Source organism: Cnephaeus nilssonii (assembly GCF_951640355.1).
Source record: "Cnephaeus nilssonii genome assembly, chromosome: 4".
In the NCBI taxonomy this organism is placed as follows: domain Eukaryota; kingdom Metazoa; phylum Chordata; class Mammalia; order Chiroptera; family Vespertilionidae; genus Cnephaeus; species Cnephaeus nilssonii.
In genome coordinates, this window is record NC_137075.1 from 51,037,771 (window position 1) to 51,053,070 (window position 15,300).

The window sequence follows — 15,300 nt, forward strand, 5'->3', positions numbered from 1 at the left end:
TTGGTAGGAATTGATAACAGTTCAATGACTGTTTAATGCTTGATGTTTTCAAATTAAATTGTGCATTTAATCCCTCTGAAACCAAGTTTCAGGCATACTACTGTATGGAGGAGTTCAGCCATGTCTTTCAAATACAACAGTATATCCTCTCTGAAGCTTATTCAGAAATGCAGCTTCCTAATTTTTTTCTTCTAGAAAGCTACCAGCAACTGCCAAACTTTCCAAAAGGAACATTTGATTCCTAATTCTTTTGCTGAAAATTTCAGAGCTAAACAGCAGAAAATTATATCTGTGGTGGACCATTAGTGCCAAATGGGATACACACCCAAAGTAGAGTGATGGACCCTGCCGCAGAAGGCCAAAGGCTGATTTATGTTCGTGATTCTCTGAGGTATCTAGTATCTAGGCCTGAAATGATTCTGTAAGGCACTGTGGGGACTGCTAAAGGTGCTGAGAAGGAAGAAGCCAACCTTCTGGATATGGCACCACTGTCTGCTTTATATGTAAGACATATCATCAGCCATTCTGCACGCCCTCTGCTGTGCTTCCATCTGATGGGTCGCAATGTAACTTCATGTTAGGGGCAGGTGATTCAAGTGCTTCAACAGGAATTATTTTCCTCTAGTCTGCTGGCAACTGACTAGGAAGATAAAATTAGGAAGCATTACTTTCTTACCTACTCCAAATATATTACCATAAATACACTGGAGGATATATTCAAGTAGTGAAAACACTTGCACACACATTTATTTTAACAGAGATTCTTCCACTATTCAAGTGGCTTAAGAAAATCTTATACAAAATGTGGGGCATCACAGGCCACTTGTTTGGGTAAAAATTTACTACTAAGGTAAGTTTCCAAGTCCCAGTATGAGAGGCCTTGCTGAAGTAAATTGTAAGATATAATAAATATATAAATATAGCCATTGTTTTGTAATGGTCTGATAAATCATTACTTTAATCCATTTTAATGTATTTAATCAATTTAATTTAGATAAAATATTAATGTCTAGGAAAAAACTTATATTTCTTTAAGAGTTCTAAAGTTTAAGTTGTTACTTTAGAAAGTGAACTTTATAAAAAAATTTTAAAAAAAAGTATTATGAAGTTAATTAATCTCTAGCTAAATCACCTCTTAGTCAATGTGGCCAAATGCAGGTGAAATAAACTACTTGAAATAAAGATGGAGAAATTTATTTTTTATAACTAAATTTTATTTTTATAACTAAAATCAAGTTAATTCAACAAATATTTATTAAAATAGACTAAAGAAATAAATAGTAAAGAAACTGATTTTTTAAAATGTTGCAACTTAGGGTTTTTATTCCTTAACCACTCGTAGTTCCCTTAAAATAAAGTCATTATTTTTACAACTAAAATTAAGGTTTCCTTAAAGAAGAAAACCTAGTAATTTATAAAAATCAGAGCCAAGTAAAAACAAAGTAAATGAGAGCATTTTACATAAGAACTTAATCAATATCATGAAATAGCTCGTTTTTCCAAGTATGTAAAATTAATATGTAGGTGACTGAATTTGTAATCTAAAAGTACTTTTCTTTTTTTTTAAATGAAAAGAACCATTAAGAGAATGTCTAGTCAGGCAAATTACTTACATATATCTGCAAAAAAAACCCTGCCCTATGTCCCTCACTTCATTTTTCATGCCTTGGAAAATTAGTAAGTTTCTCATACTTTTCTACAAAGAAAGTCCATTGAAGTTTGGGCTCCATTTATTCCTGGCACAGAGAAAAATAATTATTGTTCACTGATTTCTTTAGCAAAACCAGGCCCTTTTTTCCCCCCTAGGCTTTTTGCTTGTTTTTGTCTTCTATAATTTTACTTAATATTAATTACAGGCGGTTTTTCAGTTGGTAAACATCATTAGTCATATCTCTCGCCATGGAAGCTATAAAAAAAATCCTTAGATATCTTACCAATATGACTCTTCTGCTCCTTACCTCAGAAAATTATCTGAGGTAAACGTTTTTAAATGATTTTTTATGCCCTACCAGTTTTGCTCAGTGGTTAGAGCATTGGCCCACAGACAGAAGGTTAGCAGTTTTGATTCCAGTCAAGGGCATGGACCTCTGTTGCAGGCTCCATGCCCTGACCGGGGCATGTGCTGGAGGCAACCAATTGATGTGCCTCTCACATATCGAAGTTTCTCTCTCTCCGTCTCTCCCCCTTTTTTCAACTCTAAAATATATGAGTAAAGTAACTGTCTTATTGAAAATTCCTGATTTATGTGGACCAATTCAGAATTTCATTTTGGATTAAGACAGGTAGAAACAGTAAATACAGTGAAATTGTTTGAAAACATCTAGTCAGCTTTCTATTGAAAAACAGCACACAGGTGAGAAAAGCAACGAATACTTTATAAAATCTCATGCCTAACAGAAATATCATAATAAATGACTTCAGAAGATAAAAATTTCACAACTTTGGTATATTTCAAATCAAAATATAAAAGAGTAATTGTTGAGAATTAACTGAATTCTAAAAAGTTCTCTCCTCTCTCTCCCCTTTATTCACTGCTCTAAATAAATTTACCTTAACTGAAATATAGAATCTTACCTTACTAAATTCGTCATTGCGAGAATTTCTGGATCATTTTTGTACGGTTTGGCCTAAATACAGTAAAAGAACAATTAACTATATGTACAAAGTTTATTTCCATGAAAGACAGCTGACAGAAATGAACACACATACCTCCTGTGAGTCAAATGGATTTATTCCCGATTTCATTAGCATATTTGCTAAGACCAAATATTTTAAACAAGTGGTTCTTCTTGGACTTCCTGATTCATCATAATTCTTGAAGGCTTCAAAAAAATCAGTGTGTGCCTTTTCAAATTCACCTTCCCGCAAATGCATTTTACCGCCACATTCTGTAGAGGAATAAAACATGAGAAAAGAGGACATATTCAGTGTCATAACAAGACTGAGCACTTCATAAAAATCAAATGAAAACTATTTCCTTGGCTTCCAGTCTTTTAATTCTATTACATGAACCATACTAGCCCAGGGTACACTAACTCTAAAAAACAAGCTCTTTATTAAACACTAGAGGCCTGGTGCATGGAATTTGTGCACGGGGGGCGGGGGGGGGGGGGGGTCCTTCAGCCCGGCCTGCACCTTCTCACAGTCCGGGAGCCCTTAGGGGATGTAGGGAGTGGGCCTAAGCCATCAGTTGCTGCTGTGGAGGCAGGAGAGGCTCCCGCCACTGCGGGAGCGCACCAACTACCAGGGGGAAGCTCCTGCATTGAGCATCTGCCCCCGGTGGTCAGTGCATGTCATTGCGACCAGTCATTCTGCCATTTGGTTGGTTTGCATATTAGCCTTTTATTATATGGGATCAGCCAAACAAGCATTTGTAAATCTTTCTTCTCAATTGAAATAGAACATAATTTTTTATACATCATTGTAATTCTAGAATAGAACTTATGATAATACATTTTCTATTATTATCTTCAAGAATATAAATTTACAAGACAAAAATTCATCCTAACTTCTTTCTAAGACTATATCATTTCATTGACTTCACTACTTTGCCAATTACTTTCACTAAAACAGAAACGACCTTCAGAGTCATTCAGTTATATGCAATGACAACTTTGTCTTCCAGGACACTGCCCACCCTCTCCAAACCAAACTTGCCTCTGATGACTCCCATGATCAATGGGTGAGGGATGGCAGACTTGATGTGAAGTGACTGTTCATAGAGTGCTTTAAGTTTTTTGTTATTTTTCTGTGCCGTGTACATTTGAATTTCCAAAGCATATATTTCTAATAACTGTGTACCCTTTTTCAGGTCATCTTCTCCATCATCAGTCTAGGAAAGGAAATAATAAAACTTTAGAATTCAAGATAGAATTCATAGTCAGCCTAGTAATCTTTATTTGATTTTTACCTTACATTTATAAGTTTCTTATTCTGTGTGAGAATACGCTACAAATTTTAATTGGGACCTAGAGCCCTAAGAAGACTATCTTTTAATGGCCAAAAAGTAACCTTATACTTTCTGGTATTCAATAAGAAAAAAGTGGTCAGAGGTATATTATTATGTATAAAATGTTATGTTTGCCTGGCTGGTGTGGCTCAGTGATGGAGCATAGAACAATGAACCAGGAGGTCATGGTTTGATTCCTGGTCAGGGCACATGCCTGGATTGCGGGCTCAATCTCGTTGGGGGCTGCAGGAGGCAGCTGATCAATGATTCTCTCTCATCATTGATATTTCTCTCTTTCTCTCCCCCCCACTTCCTCCCCTTTTCTCTCTGGAATCAATCAAAATATTAAAAAAGAAAATGTTATAATGTTTATTTTTAGCTAGGAGGTTATTTATGGTCTTCCCCAAATCTTCACAGCCCCTTCAGATCCACTGATTCAATAAAAAACCCCCGAGTGCCTTCCTTGTGCCTGGCACTGGGTCTACTTTGGATAAGTTAAATAAGCCAATGTTCCTGGCCTAAAAAGTTCACAATCAGTAGATTAAGCTGTCAAGATAAATTACATTATAAATGGTAACAACTGCAGTTTAAGCATGAACCAAGTACCTAGGGTTGGAATGGAAGAGAAAGGGACTAACTCTCCTGGAGGATGTCAAAAGAATAACAAGAGTGGTGACATTTGAATTCAACTTTGAAAGATAACCACAAAATGCATATGGTCAATATTAAGAAAAATAGCATCTACACTAATAAAAGAGAAATATCTAAATTGACCATACCTCCATGACACCACCAGCCAATCAGGAGGGGATATGCAAATTAGCAGGACAAAGATGGTGGCAGGCCCCCCCCCCCCCAGCTGCTCCAGGCACGGAGCAGCCTGGTGGGGCAGGACGCCTGCTATGAGGGGGAGGGCGGGGGGTGGAGGGAGCTACAGGAGTGGCCCTCTGGCCAGTGTCAGCAAGAAGCCTGCAGACTCTGGCCAGAGTCAGCGAAGACTCCAGCCAGAGTGAAGGAGGAAGGTGGCAGCCAGAGCGAAGGCCTGGGTCCCGGGTGCCGGAGGAAAATCGGTGCCGGCAGCCAGGTGAAGGAAGGACTATTGTACGAATCTTCGTGCAACGGGCCTCTAGTATAGTCAATAGTCAGATAATCATAAATATTAAATACCGATTTACACAAAGCCATAACTTATTATTTATTTGGTCTTCCAACTTAAAACTTGTTTAGTTACACACTAATGAATCACAGCAGAGTAAAAAGTATGTTCTGCAAGACAATTTGTACATTTAGATGATCAAGCATCGCTGCTACACTGTATTATTTACAATCCAGACGTTTTCCTTATACACTAAATAAACCACACAAAATTTTCATATTCCTTATGTATACACTGAAAGATCCTTCTCCATTCAGAAATGGCTTCTCTACAATTTCCATTTCATGTGGGACCGTACTGACAGTTATTTTGCACCAGACTAAGCTTTCCTAAGATGTGTAGGTAAGAAATAATTCATAAATGACTGACCTGCTTTGTAAAGCAAAACTATTATGAAATACAAACACTTTTCTTGTTTTTAAAAACTAAAAAGAGCAAATTAAAAAATTTTGGCAGGTGATTAATTTTTAACACATTCTTGATAAACTTTTCCCACATTCACAGAAATCATATATAATTAAAATAATAGTACATGGCTTTGGAAAAGCATCAACTTTTTAATTTTTAGAATATATTTTTATTGATTTCAGAGAGAGAGAGAGAGAGAGAGAGAGAGAGAGAGAGAGAGAGAGAGGGGAAGGAAGGGAGGGAAGAACATCAATGATGAGAAGATCATTGATTGGCTGCCTCCTGCATGCCCCCACTGGGGATTGAGCCTGCAACCCAGGCATGTGCCCTTTTACCAGAATTGAACCCAGAACCCTTTGGTCCCCAGGCCAACGCTCTATCCACTGAGCCAAACTGGACAGGGCGAAAAGCGTCAACTTTTAAAAACAGTATTTCTACATAAAATTAAAACTAATATCAAATAACTTATTTATCAAGACAATAAGGAAATATAAAAATCATAGCTAAAAGTTATATAGAGGTACACTGTCCAGACCATGAGACCATGTGTGATTCAAATTTAATCTTTTGCACTCGGATGTCGAGTGTGACTCAACACAGTTAGCATCGGTAGCAGGAATCGAGAAAAAAGCAAGCGAGTGCAAAGGGTTAAATTAATGAGCCTCACCAGCATGGCTCAGTGGTTGAGCATCGACCTATGAACCAGGAGGTCATGGCTTGATTCCTGGTCAGGGCACATGCCTGGGTTGCAGGCTTGATTCCCAGTGTGGGGCGTGCAGGAGGCAGCCAATCAATAATCCTTTCCTATCACTGATCTTTCTATTTCTCTCCCTCTCTGAAATCAATAAAAATTTTATTTTAAATTAATTAAAATATAAAACTCAGCACTTCTGTCACACCAGCCACACTTCAAATGCCTAATGACATGTAGCTACTGCTACCATATTGGAGAGCACAGATAGTGTTTCTCACATCATACCAACTCCTGGATAGTGCTGTTATAGGGGATTCACACATTATAAACTAGAATATACATCTTCATTATATATGTTTTAATATCCTTTTCTGCATAACTAATGATTGGCCTGTTCATTTATTAATACCTGTGCCTCATCCCACAAACAAGAACTTAAGTTAGGATTAAAACAGAAGAAATGTAATGCTCAGAAAAAATGAGCTTTCTGGTAACTTATTTTCCAAATTTAATTTTTGGAATGTTGCTTGAACAAAAACACCCATATAAGCAATGTTTTGAATACAAAATTTTCTTATGCTTTTTTAATTAAGAAATATTAATAAAAAATTAAGGGAGCCCAGCTGGTGTGGCCCAGTGGTAAAGCATCAATCCATTAACCAAGAGGTTGCTGGTTTGATTCCTGGTCAGGACACATGCCCAGGTTGTGGGCTTGATCCCAGGGAGTGGGCATGAATGAGGCAGTCAATCATTGATGCTTCTATCTCTCCCTCTTCCTTTCTCTCTCTCTCTCAAATCAATAAAAACGTATCTTTTTTTAAAAAATTAAGAGAATGTTACCTGGCAGGACTGATGTAACTGTCGTAAAATTTTTTGAAGCTTTCCATATTCCTCCCGTTCTAAATACAATTTTCCAAGCTGTAAAGAAAGGAACTTATTAAAAACAAAACATTTCAATAGGAGAAGGTGTGCATCTTTAGGAGAGTTTACTAAGGACACCCACCCACTCTTCAAAAGAAAAAATGTAAATAATTATAATTGTTACCTTTGTGTTTGTTTTAAACCACAGTCTATCATTCTTAGCATCTTTTAAAGCTTCCAGTGTTGTTTCATAGAATTCCTGCAGTAAATCCATCTGACATAAAAAATCAGAATTCTATAATTGTAAACAGCAAATTTGTACCTGTTAATAAAGTTAATTTGAGCAAACTAAAAGTGCATCTTTGAACTTTAATACACATAAGGTACACTATCATCTGTATCTTACCAAATGTCTGCGGCAGTCCACAAAATACATAATATAGACAAAATTTACAAAAGATACGTGCCAAGATGGTTTAATGTGAATTAAAAAAAAACACACAACAGAAAATATATAATACTCTAATAGTATAGGTTTGTCCTTTCTAATCTAATAACTCATTTTATATTAACAAAAGTACATCAACCATACACAGAACTAGTTGTACTGTTATAAACAGTGTTACCTTATTTACTCAACTCTTGTTTGGTTTGTACTTGAGGCAAACACTATCTCTACTTACTAGGATCAAGAAGTAATGGGGCCATGAGAACAGGAAAGACTGATACTTTCAGAAAGGGCTGCCTATTTATTTATGACTACTGATGGCTTACAGAATAAGTCAAGTGCTGCCCACTCAATATCTATTCTTACTTTCAAAAGACAAATAGCTTATATATAATAGTATGAAACAACACACAATCCTGAAGTTTTATAATTACTTAACCCTCTCCCCACAATCTGGCGTAACATTTATAAATAGTGTACCAAAAATGTTTTGATGGTACTTGTCTGTAAAATTCAGAAAACATTTTCCCACTTAAGATGAGCCCCTTGATACATAACACCTTTAGAATTAGTGCCATTAAATACAAGTGTTCTAACAAAACATAAGTTTATCTTCCTCTATTTTCATCACATATCTTTTACATAGAGTAAAAATAGTACACTGCCTCAAGAAATAAAAATGACATCTAGTAGAATAGATGGAACGAAAGAGGTTGATTCTGCGATGAACATTTTTTATTATGAATATAAAAAGTATCAAATATTTTAAGAAATATTAAATGATATAGAGAATACTTCTTATGCTCAAATACCAGTGTAAGAAAGCTGAAACTTAGGACTATGTTGCTTAAAAGAATATGACAAAACAATCCAATTAAAAATTATCTTAGCGATAAAATAAAAATCACCATTGCTTTTCTTAATAACCAAAATCTAGAATAATGAAAGCACCATCACTCCCAATGCTCGTTGTAGTTTCTTTATCAATAGCTCCTCTTTTCATCACCCTTCCATCCATTTTTACAGAAGCATTTTTTGAACCAACAACTAATGAGTAATGCCAAACACTATATGAATACAGATTCTCCCCTCAAGGATCTTTATAATCAAATCTACACAAATCAATTATGATTCACTGTTAAGTATTTAAGTAGCTCAGGATGGCTGCCTGAAGTAGTGATGGAGTTTAGAAGGAATTGTGATAGTAACTGTAAAGGGGAATCTAATATAAGCCAGTAAAAACTGTGTGCAGATTATGTCAGCATCTGAAGATATTATGTAAGGAGATTAGGCTAGAGTTAATACCTTTTAATATTACATAATTAGTACCATAATCAAGAAAATAGTTGACATTATTTTAAAAGCACACTAACAACAACAAAAAATGCTTCCATAGAATTTCTAGGCCTTAAAAAAAAAAGAACAAAGTCTTTAATATAAATAATAAGCACACTGAGAGGTACCAAGAGGAAAACCAGAACCTAACCTGTTTAGAAGTGGAGATATAATCAAGGATAGAATTAATGGATTTTTCAGAATAATTTCTTGTGACTGCACTTCGAATATAGGTCAATAGTTGTTTATATCTGTTCATCATTTCTGGAAAGTTTGTCTGTGAGTGAAGAAAAATGCATTATTACACATTTATATACTAAAATATGTGTACATGATTAAAATTATAATACATATTACAGCATAACTGAAAAATAAGTTTTATGATAAACTATGACAGAAACACTATAAACATTTTAACTTAAATTTGAATTACTCAGATGCATGAACCAAATTTATCAAGTTAGCCTATGAAGAAGTACAACTTTTATTTTTTTTAAAAATTTATTTTTTAAATATATTTTTATTGATTTCAGAGAGGAAGGAGAGACAGAAACATCAATGATGAGAGAGAACCATTGACTGGCTGCCTCCTGCACGCCCCCTACTGGGAATCAAGCCTGCAACCCAGGCATGTGCCCTGACCAGCAATTAAACCGTGACTTCTGGGTTCATAGTCAAAGCTCAACTACTGAGCCACGCTGGCCAGGAAAGTATAATTTTTAGAGTTTTCAAATTTTAGATATTGTTCCATTCTATGCAACAAACATTTATTTAAGTAATAAAAACCACTAAAATATTCATCAGCCAAAAAATATAAATACAACTTTTAAAATGCCTTGGGAACCAGCTATGCAGATATCAGCTATAGCCTCTTCACCAGGAAGCTTTCTAACAATAGTTACATTTCTCTTCTCCCTAGTATTGGCTGACTCTGCATTAAAATGTGATGTAAAAGAATCTCTTCACAGTATTCATCCCACAATCAAGGAAAGTTCTCCCATGTAAGGCTCTACTCAAAAGTAGATGTAGCTAATGTTGCCATTCCTTGCAGCACTATTTGCAATACTGTGGTTATTCCAGGAAATAAGAAAGATCTGAAGAAATAAAGGACTACTAGTGAAATTTCCAGCACAGGAAGAAGGAGCACTGGCAGTTATAATGCTTTTTTCCTTGAGTAATAAAAAAAAAAACACATGTATTTATTAGGGTGAAGAATAAACTAATGATACTGTAATTTTCCTGCTTATGACTATGCCCTGCTCTGGGATATAGCCTAAGAGACAAGAAAAGAAAACATAAGACGACTCCCTAAAATTTTCTGAGCAAGAACTGAATTACAAAAATGAAAACAGTAATAGGGGTGGATGGAAAAATGGATAGAACACGGAAAAAGATTTAGCATTATATATCAAACTACTACTCTTTCCAAGAATGCCAGTAGCATGTGGGGATAAATATTAAGTAACATCCTATTAGTAAGTTGCTAATAGGTAATTACAGAATGTATCTTTTGACAAAAGGAAAACAAAAAATATGACTGTCCCAATTTTGAGATCATATCTTGAAATAAGATTTTAACAAAAAGAATTTGATTTCATTTTCTTATGCCATTACTTTGAATGAAGTTCATTGTTCAAAAACTATTACTGTAATTAAAGACTGAGGAAAGATTCGGTAAATTGGTTTTATCTGCTGTGAACACACAGAGTAGTTGATAACGAACCTTTTAACTTTTCACTGCCCAAAACTACTACACAGCAAATGGGTCCTATTCTGAACCAACCAGAAAATGAAGGGGCAGGAATGGAAGCTGAAACTACTCATATAAACCTTAACGTATGTAGAACGAATAAAATGTAGAAGAGGAAAGTAGGCAAAATAACATAAAATATATATAATCCTTTCCCTTACTTGCTTCCTATCTTGGCTCTAGGTACAATGGTGAAATCAAGCCCTGTGTGTAGAATATGCTTAAATGGGTTCAAAAATTAAATCACTCTTAATTGCTAAGATAGCACATTTCTTTAATTACAGTAACAGAATTTCTGTAGGGTTTCTTGGTATTATTTCAAATCACAGAATCTTAAGAGTTAAACATCGGGTCCCTAATGTCACTATAAATATTTAATCAAAATCTCTACACCTTGAGACATCTGCTTTTTCCATAGCCCTCTAAGTTACTGATTTAAACATAGTAAATATTTTCACAAACAATAAATGGAAAGAAAACACAGGGGCTTTGTGCAACACAGAGTTACTTTGAGAATATTATACCAGCAGAACTAGAAAAAGGCAAATGAAACACAGGTATTTTTCTACTATACTTATTTTTAAAAAAATATTTTAAAATTGTTTTTTAGAGAGAGAGAGGGAGAGAAATATTAATCAGCTGCTCCCTACATGCCCCCTACCAGGGATTGAGCCTGAAACTGAGCATGTACTTCGAACCAGCAACCTTTTGGTGCACAGGATGACACCCAACCAATTGAGCCATACTGGCCAGGGTTACTTAACTATATGTAAATACAATATACAGTATACTTAATAACACTTAACATATTTTGAACAGTCCTTATATTTTCGGGGAAGAAATTGAGCTAAAATATTTTGTGGATAGTTTTTGTAGATGTCATGGAGGTGGGTGATGATGCCAGAGTGAGAGTACACCAAAAAGAACAGGATGCAGGATTAGTGAAGTTAACTGGATAGGCACTAATCAATTTAGGGAGTTCGATTTCAGATAGAGATAGGATAGAGAAGCTAATGTGGAGAGAGGAGGCATACCATAAACACAGAGACAGGGAAAAAAGAAAGTGGTAATAAGTTATCAGCTGTCCTTCCATTTGCTATAGAGGCAAGTGCCTACTTCTGCTTTCTAATCTAAGCTCCACTTTATCTTTTCCTCAAAAGTTCCTCTGCCCTTAGCGATCTTAAGATAAATATCCTGTCTGTACCTAGTTCTCTCATCTACTAACTGCTTCTTTTCCCCTCCACTTTTACTCTGCATTCTTGAAAGACTAGAGGCCCTGTGCTCGGATTCATGCACGAGGGGAAGGTGTGTGTGTGTGTGTGTGTGTGTGTGTGTGTGTGTGTGTGTGTGTGTGTGTGTGAGATGGTGGTGGTGGTGGTTCATCAGCCTGGCCTGCGCCCTCTAGCAATCCCTTGGGGGATGTCCGACTGCTTGTTTGGGCCCAATCCCCGTTCAGTCAACAAAATATTTGAGCACCTACTGAATGCCAGTCACTATGATAAGTGCTAGAAATATAACAATGAATAAAATGAAGTCCTGTTCTCATGGAACTTTCACCCTATGGATTGGGGTGGGGGGGTGACATAAAAGTAATAAAAATAAGGAAACAGATCAAGTGGTGATACATGCAAAGAAGAAAAACAGCAGGGTAAGATGAAAGTAAATGATGATGGGAAGCATGTTATTTTGTAGAGGGTGGTCAGGGGAAGGACATCCTGATATATGGTGACATTTGAATAGAGACTTGATCAAATGATGAAAATAGCAATATGGCTATCTGTGAGGAACATGTGGGGTAGATAAAAGAGCAAGTCCAGCATTTATATAGGAGTGTGCTTAGATGACATGAGGAACAGCAAAGAGGCCAATCAACAAGGGACAGAACAGAAAACAGATATATTTTGAAGAGCTATAAAGCCACCAATAAATTAGATTTACCAACAAATTATTTGCAAGCTGAGAGATAGAGTGAAGTCAAGAATAATGCTAAGGTTCTGGCCCTAATCAGTGGAAGAGGAACTCTTTCTAATAAAAAGTAGAATGTTAAAATTCTAAAAGTAGAATGTTAAATGCTAATAGGGGAAATTACTCTATTAATAATGCAGGCAAATATTGCCCATGTACCTAAAGGGTAAGTTTTCTTAAAAAAAAAAAAAAACTGTTGAAAAACAAAAAAAACCTTCGTATGCTATTCAGAACTTTTTCAAAACTTAGTATTATTGTAGTCACAAATGAAAACTTGCCTAAATATAACATATAAACAGTTATTTTAAAGAATGGTATTTTGTTGCATGAGGTTTTTACCTACAGAATTTATTTTAAAACCTATTAGTTTAATTCCTCTCAAAACAAATCTTACCAACTTGAAGTTAATCTTAATCATTTGTTTCAGTGCTTTAAAGCCCCATTCTCCCTTTTCACCTTCAAGTTCCAAAACCTAAAAAAAGAAGAAATTCTTAGTCTAACTTAATACTATTATTTTCTAATGACATTCAGTGTCTAAATTTCTAATTTATTTTACATCATATGCAAGAAAAATATTTCCCCAAGAATTCTATTTTTCAATATTATTTTTAAAGGCTTAAAAAGGAACAATCTTAAAATGCTTACTTAAGGAGTTTATTTTGAAGTTTCTTCATCAAAAGATTAAGTAATAACTACTTCTTGATTATTATACAGTTCCACAAGTATTTTTTTCCATAGTCTATTATCCATTGGTACGAATAATCCAGAAGTGTATCATTAGTCAAGAAATCACATTATTTAATAGTGAAACTACACCTATGTAATCTGTCCCCAAAAGTACAAGATTGCAGGGATAATATCTACTGACCATAATGTTGGTTCCCTTACCAGAACTATAATAACTTTTCAGGACAATAACCCTGGCACTATAGAAAGCTAGATTGGAAAAAAACAACCACAGGACAGCCCTTTAGAAATATACTAGAGGCCCGGTGCATGAAATTCATGCAGTGGGTGTGTGTGTTCCTCAGTCCAGCCTGCACCCTCTCCAATCTGGGACCCTTCGAGGAATGTCCAACTGCCCATTTAGGCCTAAAGGGGCAGTGGGACATCCCCCTCACAATCCAGGACTGCTGGCTCCCAACCGCTTGCCTGCCTGATTGCCCCTAACTGCTTCTGCCTGCCAGCCTGATTGCCCCTAACTGCCCTCCCCTGCTGGCCTGGTCCCCCCAACTGCCCTCCCCTGCCGGCCATCTTGTGTCACATGGGGGCAGCCATTTTGTGTGTTGGAGTGATGGTCAATTTGCATATTTCCTCTTTATTATATAGGATGCTTGTGCTGCATAATGCAAACATTTTACAGGATTATCACTAAGTATCCAACACACATTTCTGAGGTAAAATCACTTGAAACTTATTTGATCTAAGACATCATTTAAAAAAAATAAGCTTTAAGACACAGAATCAACCAGAAAAAATATGAACCTTCTGGAAACTGCTTAATGCTGCTTTTGGGTCATCTTCCTTTAACGCTTTGGAATTATAGTACTGATTTTCCAAATCCACATTTGGCTCGGAGTTACTATCTTCAGAGTATTCCTGTGTGTTTGAAAAAAAAACACAACAACAACAGATGTTAAAATGAAAAAAAAGGAACCCACACAACTACACTGTAAAAAGAAAAGATAGAAAAATCATACAGTTATACACAACATTAACAACTTGGATATAGAGGTAAAATGCCCTAGATATTTAACCAATATTTAAAAAACTAGGGGGAAAGCCAAAATCAAGTGGATAGTACAATAAAATAATTTCTTTCTTTCATATCAAAACTACAATTTCCATAGTACCAACACAAAAGCAAAGTGCAAATAAATAATATTGGTTAATGGCCCTCAATTCTGTAAACTGACCTTTTGTTAGTCACGGAACTTGACAAAAATCTACGTAAGTGCTAATTATTCATCTTTAGTTCCATAATCTAAATTTCTCTACTCCCTAAGTCTAAATTTCATCATTCAACCACATCTAACTACCCAGGATAATCTGTGTATGACAGAGTAGTCTATTGGTGAATATGTTAATAAGAATATTTGCCTTATGGGCATTCCAGATTACTAAACAGCTATTCAGTTATATCAATGTATTTTAACTACCTTTATAACAAATCAAAATAAGTACAACAAAATGAATTTGTATAATTTTATATGACTTTTATCACATAGCTTCAGTTCCTAGTACTTAAACAATAAAGCAGAGAGTTGGAATAAAACAACTATTTGGGGCAGCAGTATATACAAGTTTAAAAACAAAATAAGTCAGTCAGAGAAGGACAAGTATCACATGATCTCACTTACATGTGGAATCTAATAAACAAAATAAACTGATGAACAAAAAAGACCCAGACATTGAAACATCCTACAGACTGACATATTTCAAAGGGGATGGGGGGTGGGGGGGGCGGGAAAAGATTAACCAATGAACTTATATGCATATATGCACAGCCCATGGTCAGACAATAGTTCAGGGAAGGCCTGGGGAAAGGATGGGAGTGAGGAGGAAGGGGTCAATTAGGGGAGTAACATGGGGTATCTGTAATACTTTTAATAATAAAGACAAATTAAAACAAAACAAAACCCAGTTCGCAGATACTCAACTTGGACAAGTTCTGGTGAGGATATGGAAAAAAGGGAACCCTAATAAACTGCTGGTAGGAATGCAGACTGGTGCA

At 35.6% G+C, this 15,300-nt stretch overlaps 1 protein-coding gene across 2 annotated transcripts in view; it reads right to left on the reverse strand.

Annotated features, from left to right (window-relative positions):
• The window catches only part of COPS2 (COP9 signalosome subunit 2), a 34,830-nt gene that overhangs the window by 8,070 nt on the left and 11,460 nt on the right, over positions 1-15,300 (reverse strand). The window contains exons 2-9 of one of the 2 annotated variants that reach the window (XM_079769747.1): positions 14,052-14,165; positions 12,961-13,038; positions 9,003-9,128; positions 7,253-7,342; positions 7,048-7,125; positions 3,658-3,832; positions 2,710-2,888; positions 2,575-2,627 (exon numbers count right to left, since the gene is read on the reverse strand). In XM_079769747.1, coding sequence (XP_079625873.1) covers positions 2,575-2,627; positions 2,710-2,888; positions 3,658-3,832; positions 7,048-7,125; positions 7,253-7,342; positions 9,003-9,128; positions 12,961-13,038; positions 14,052-14,165 — 893 coding nt within the window. Of the gene's footprint in view, positions 1-2,574; positions 2,628-2,709; positions 2,889-3,657; positions 3,833-7,047; positions 7,126-7,252; positions 7,364-9,002; positions 9,129-12,960; positions 13,039-14,051; positions 14,166-15,300 lie in introns of both variants that reach the window. The other variant, XM_079769746.1, reaches the window with a different exon arrangement.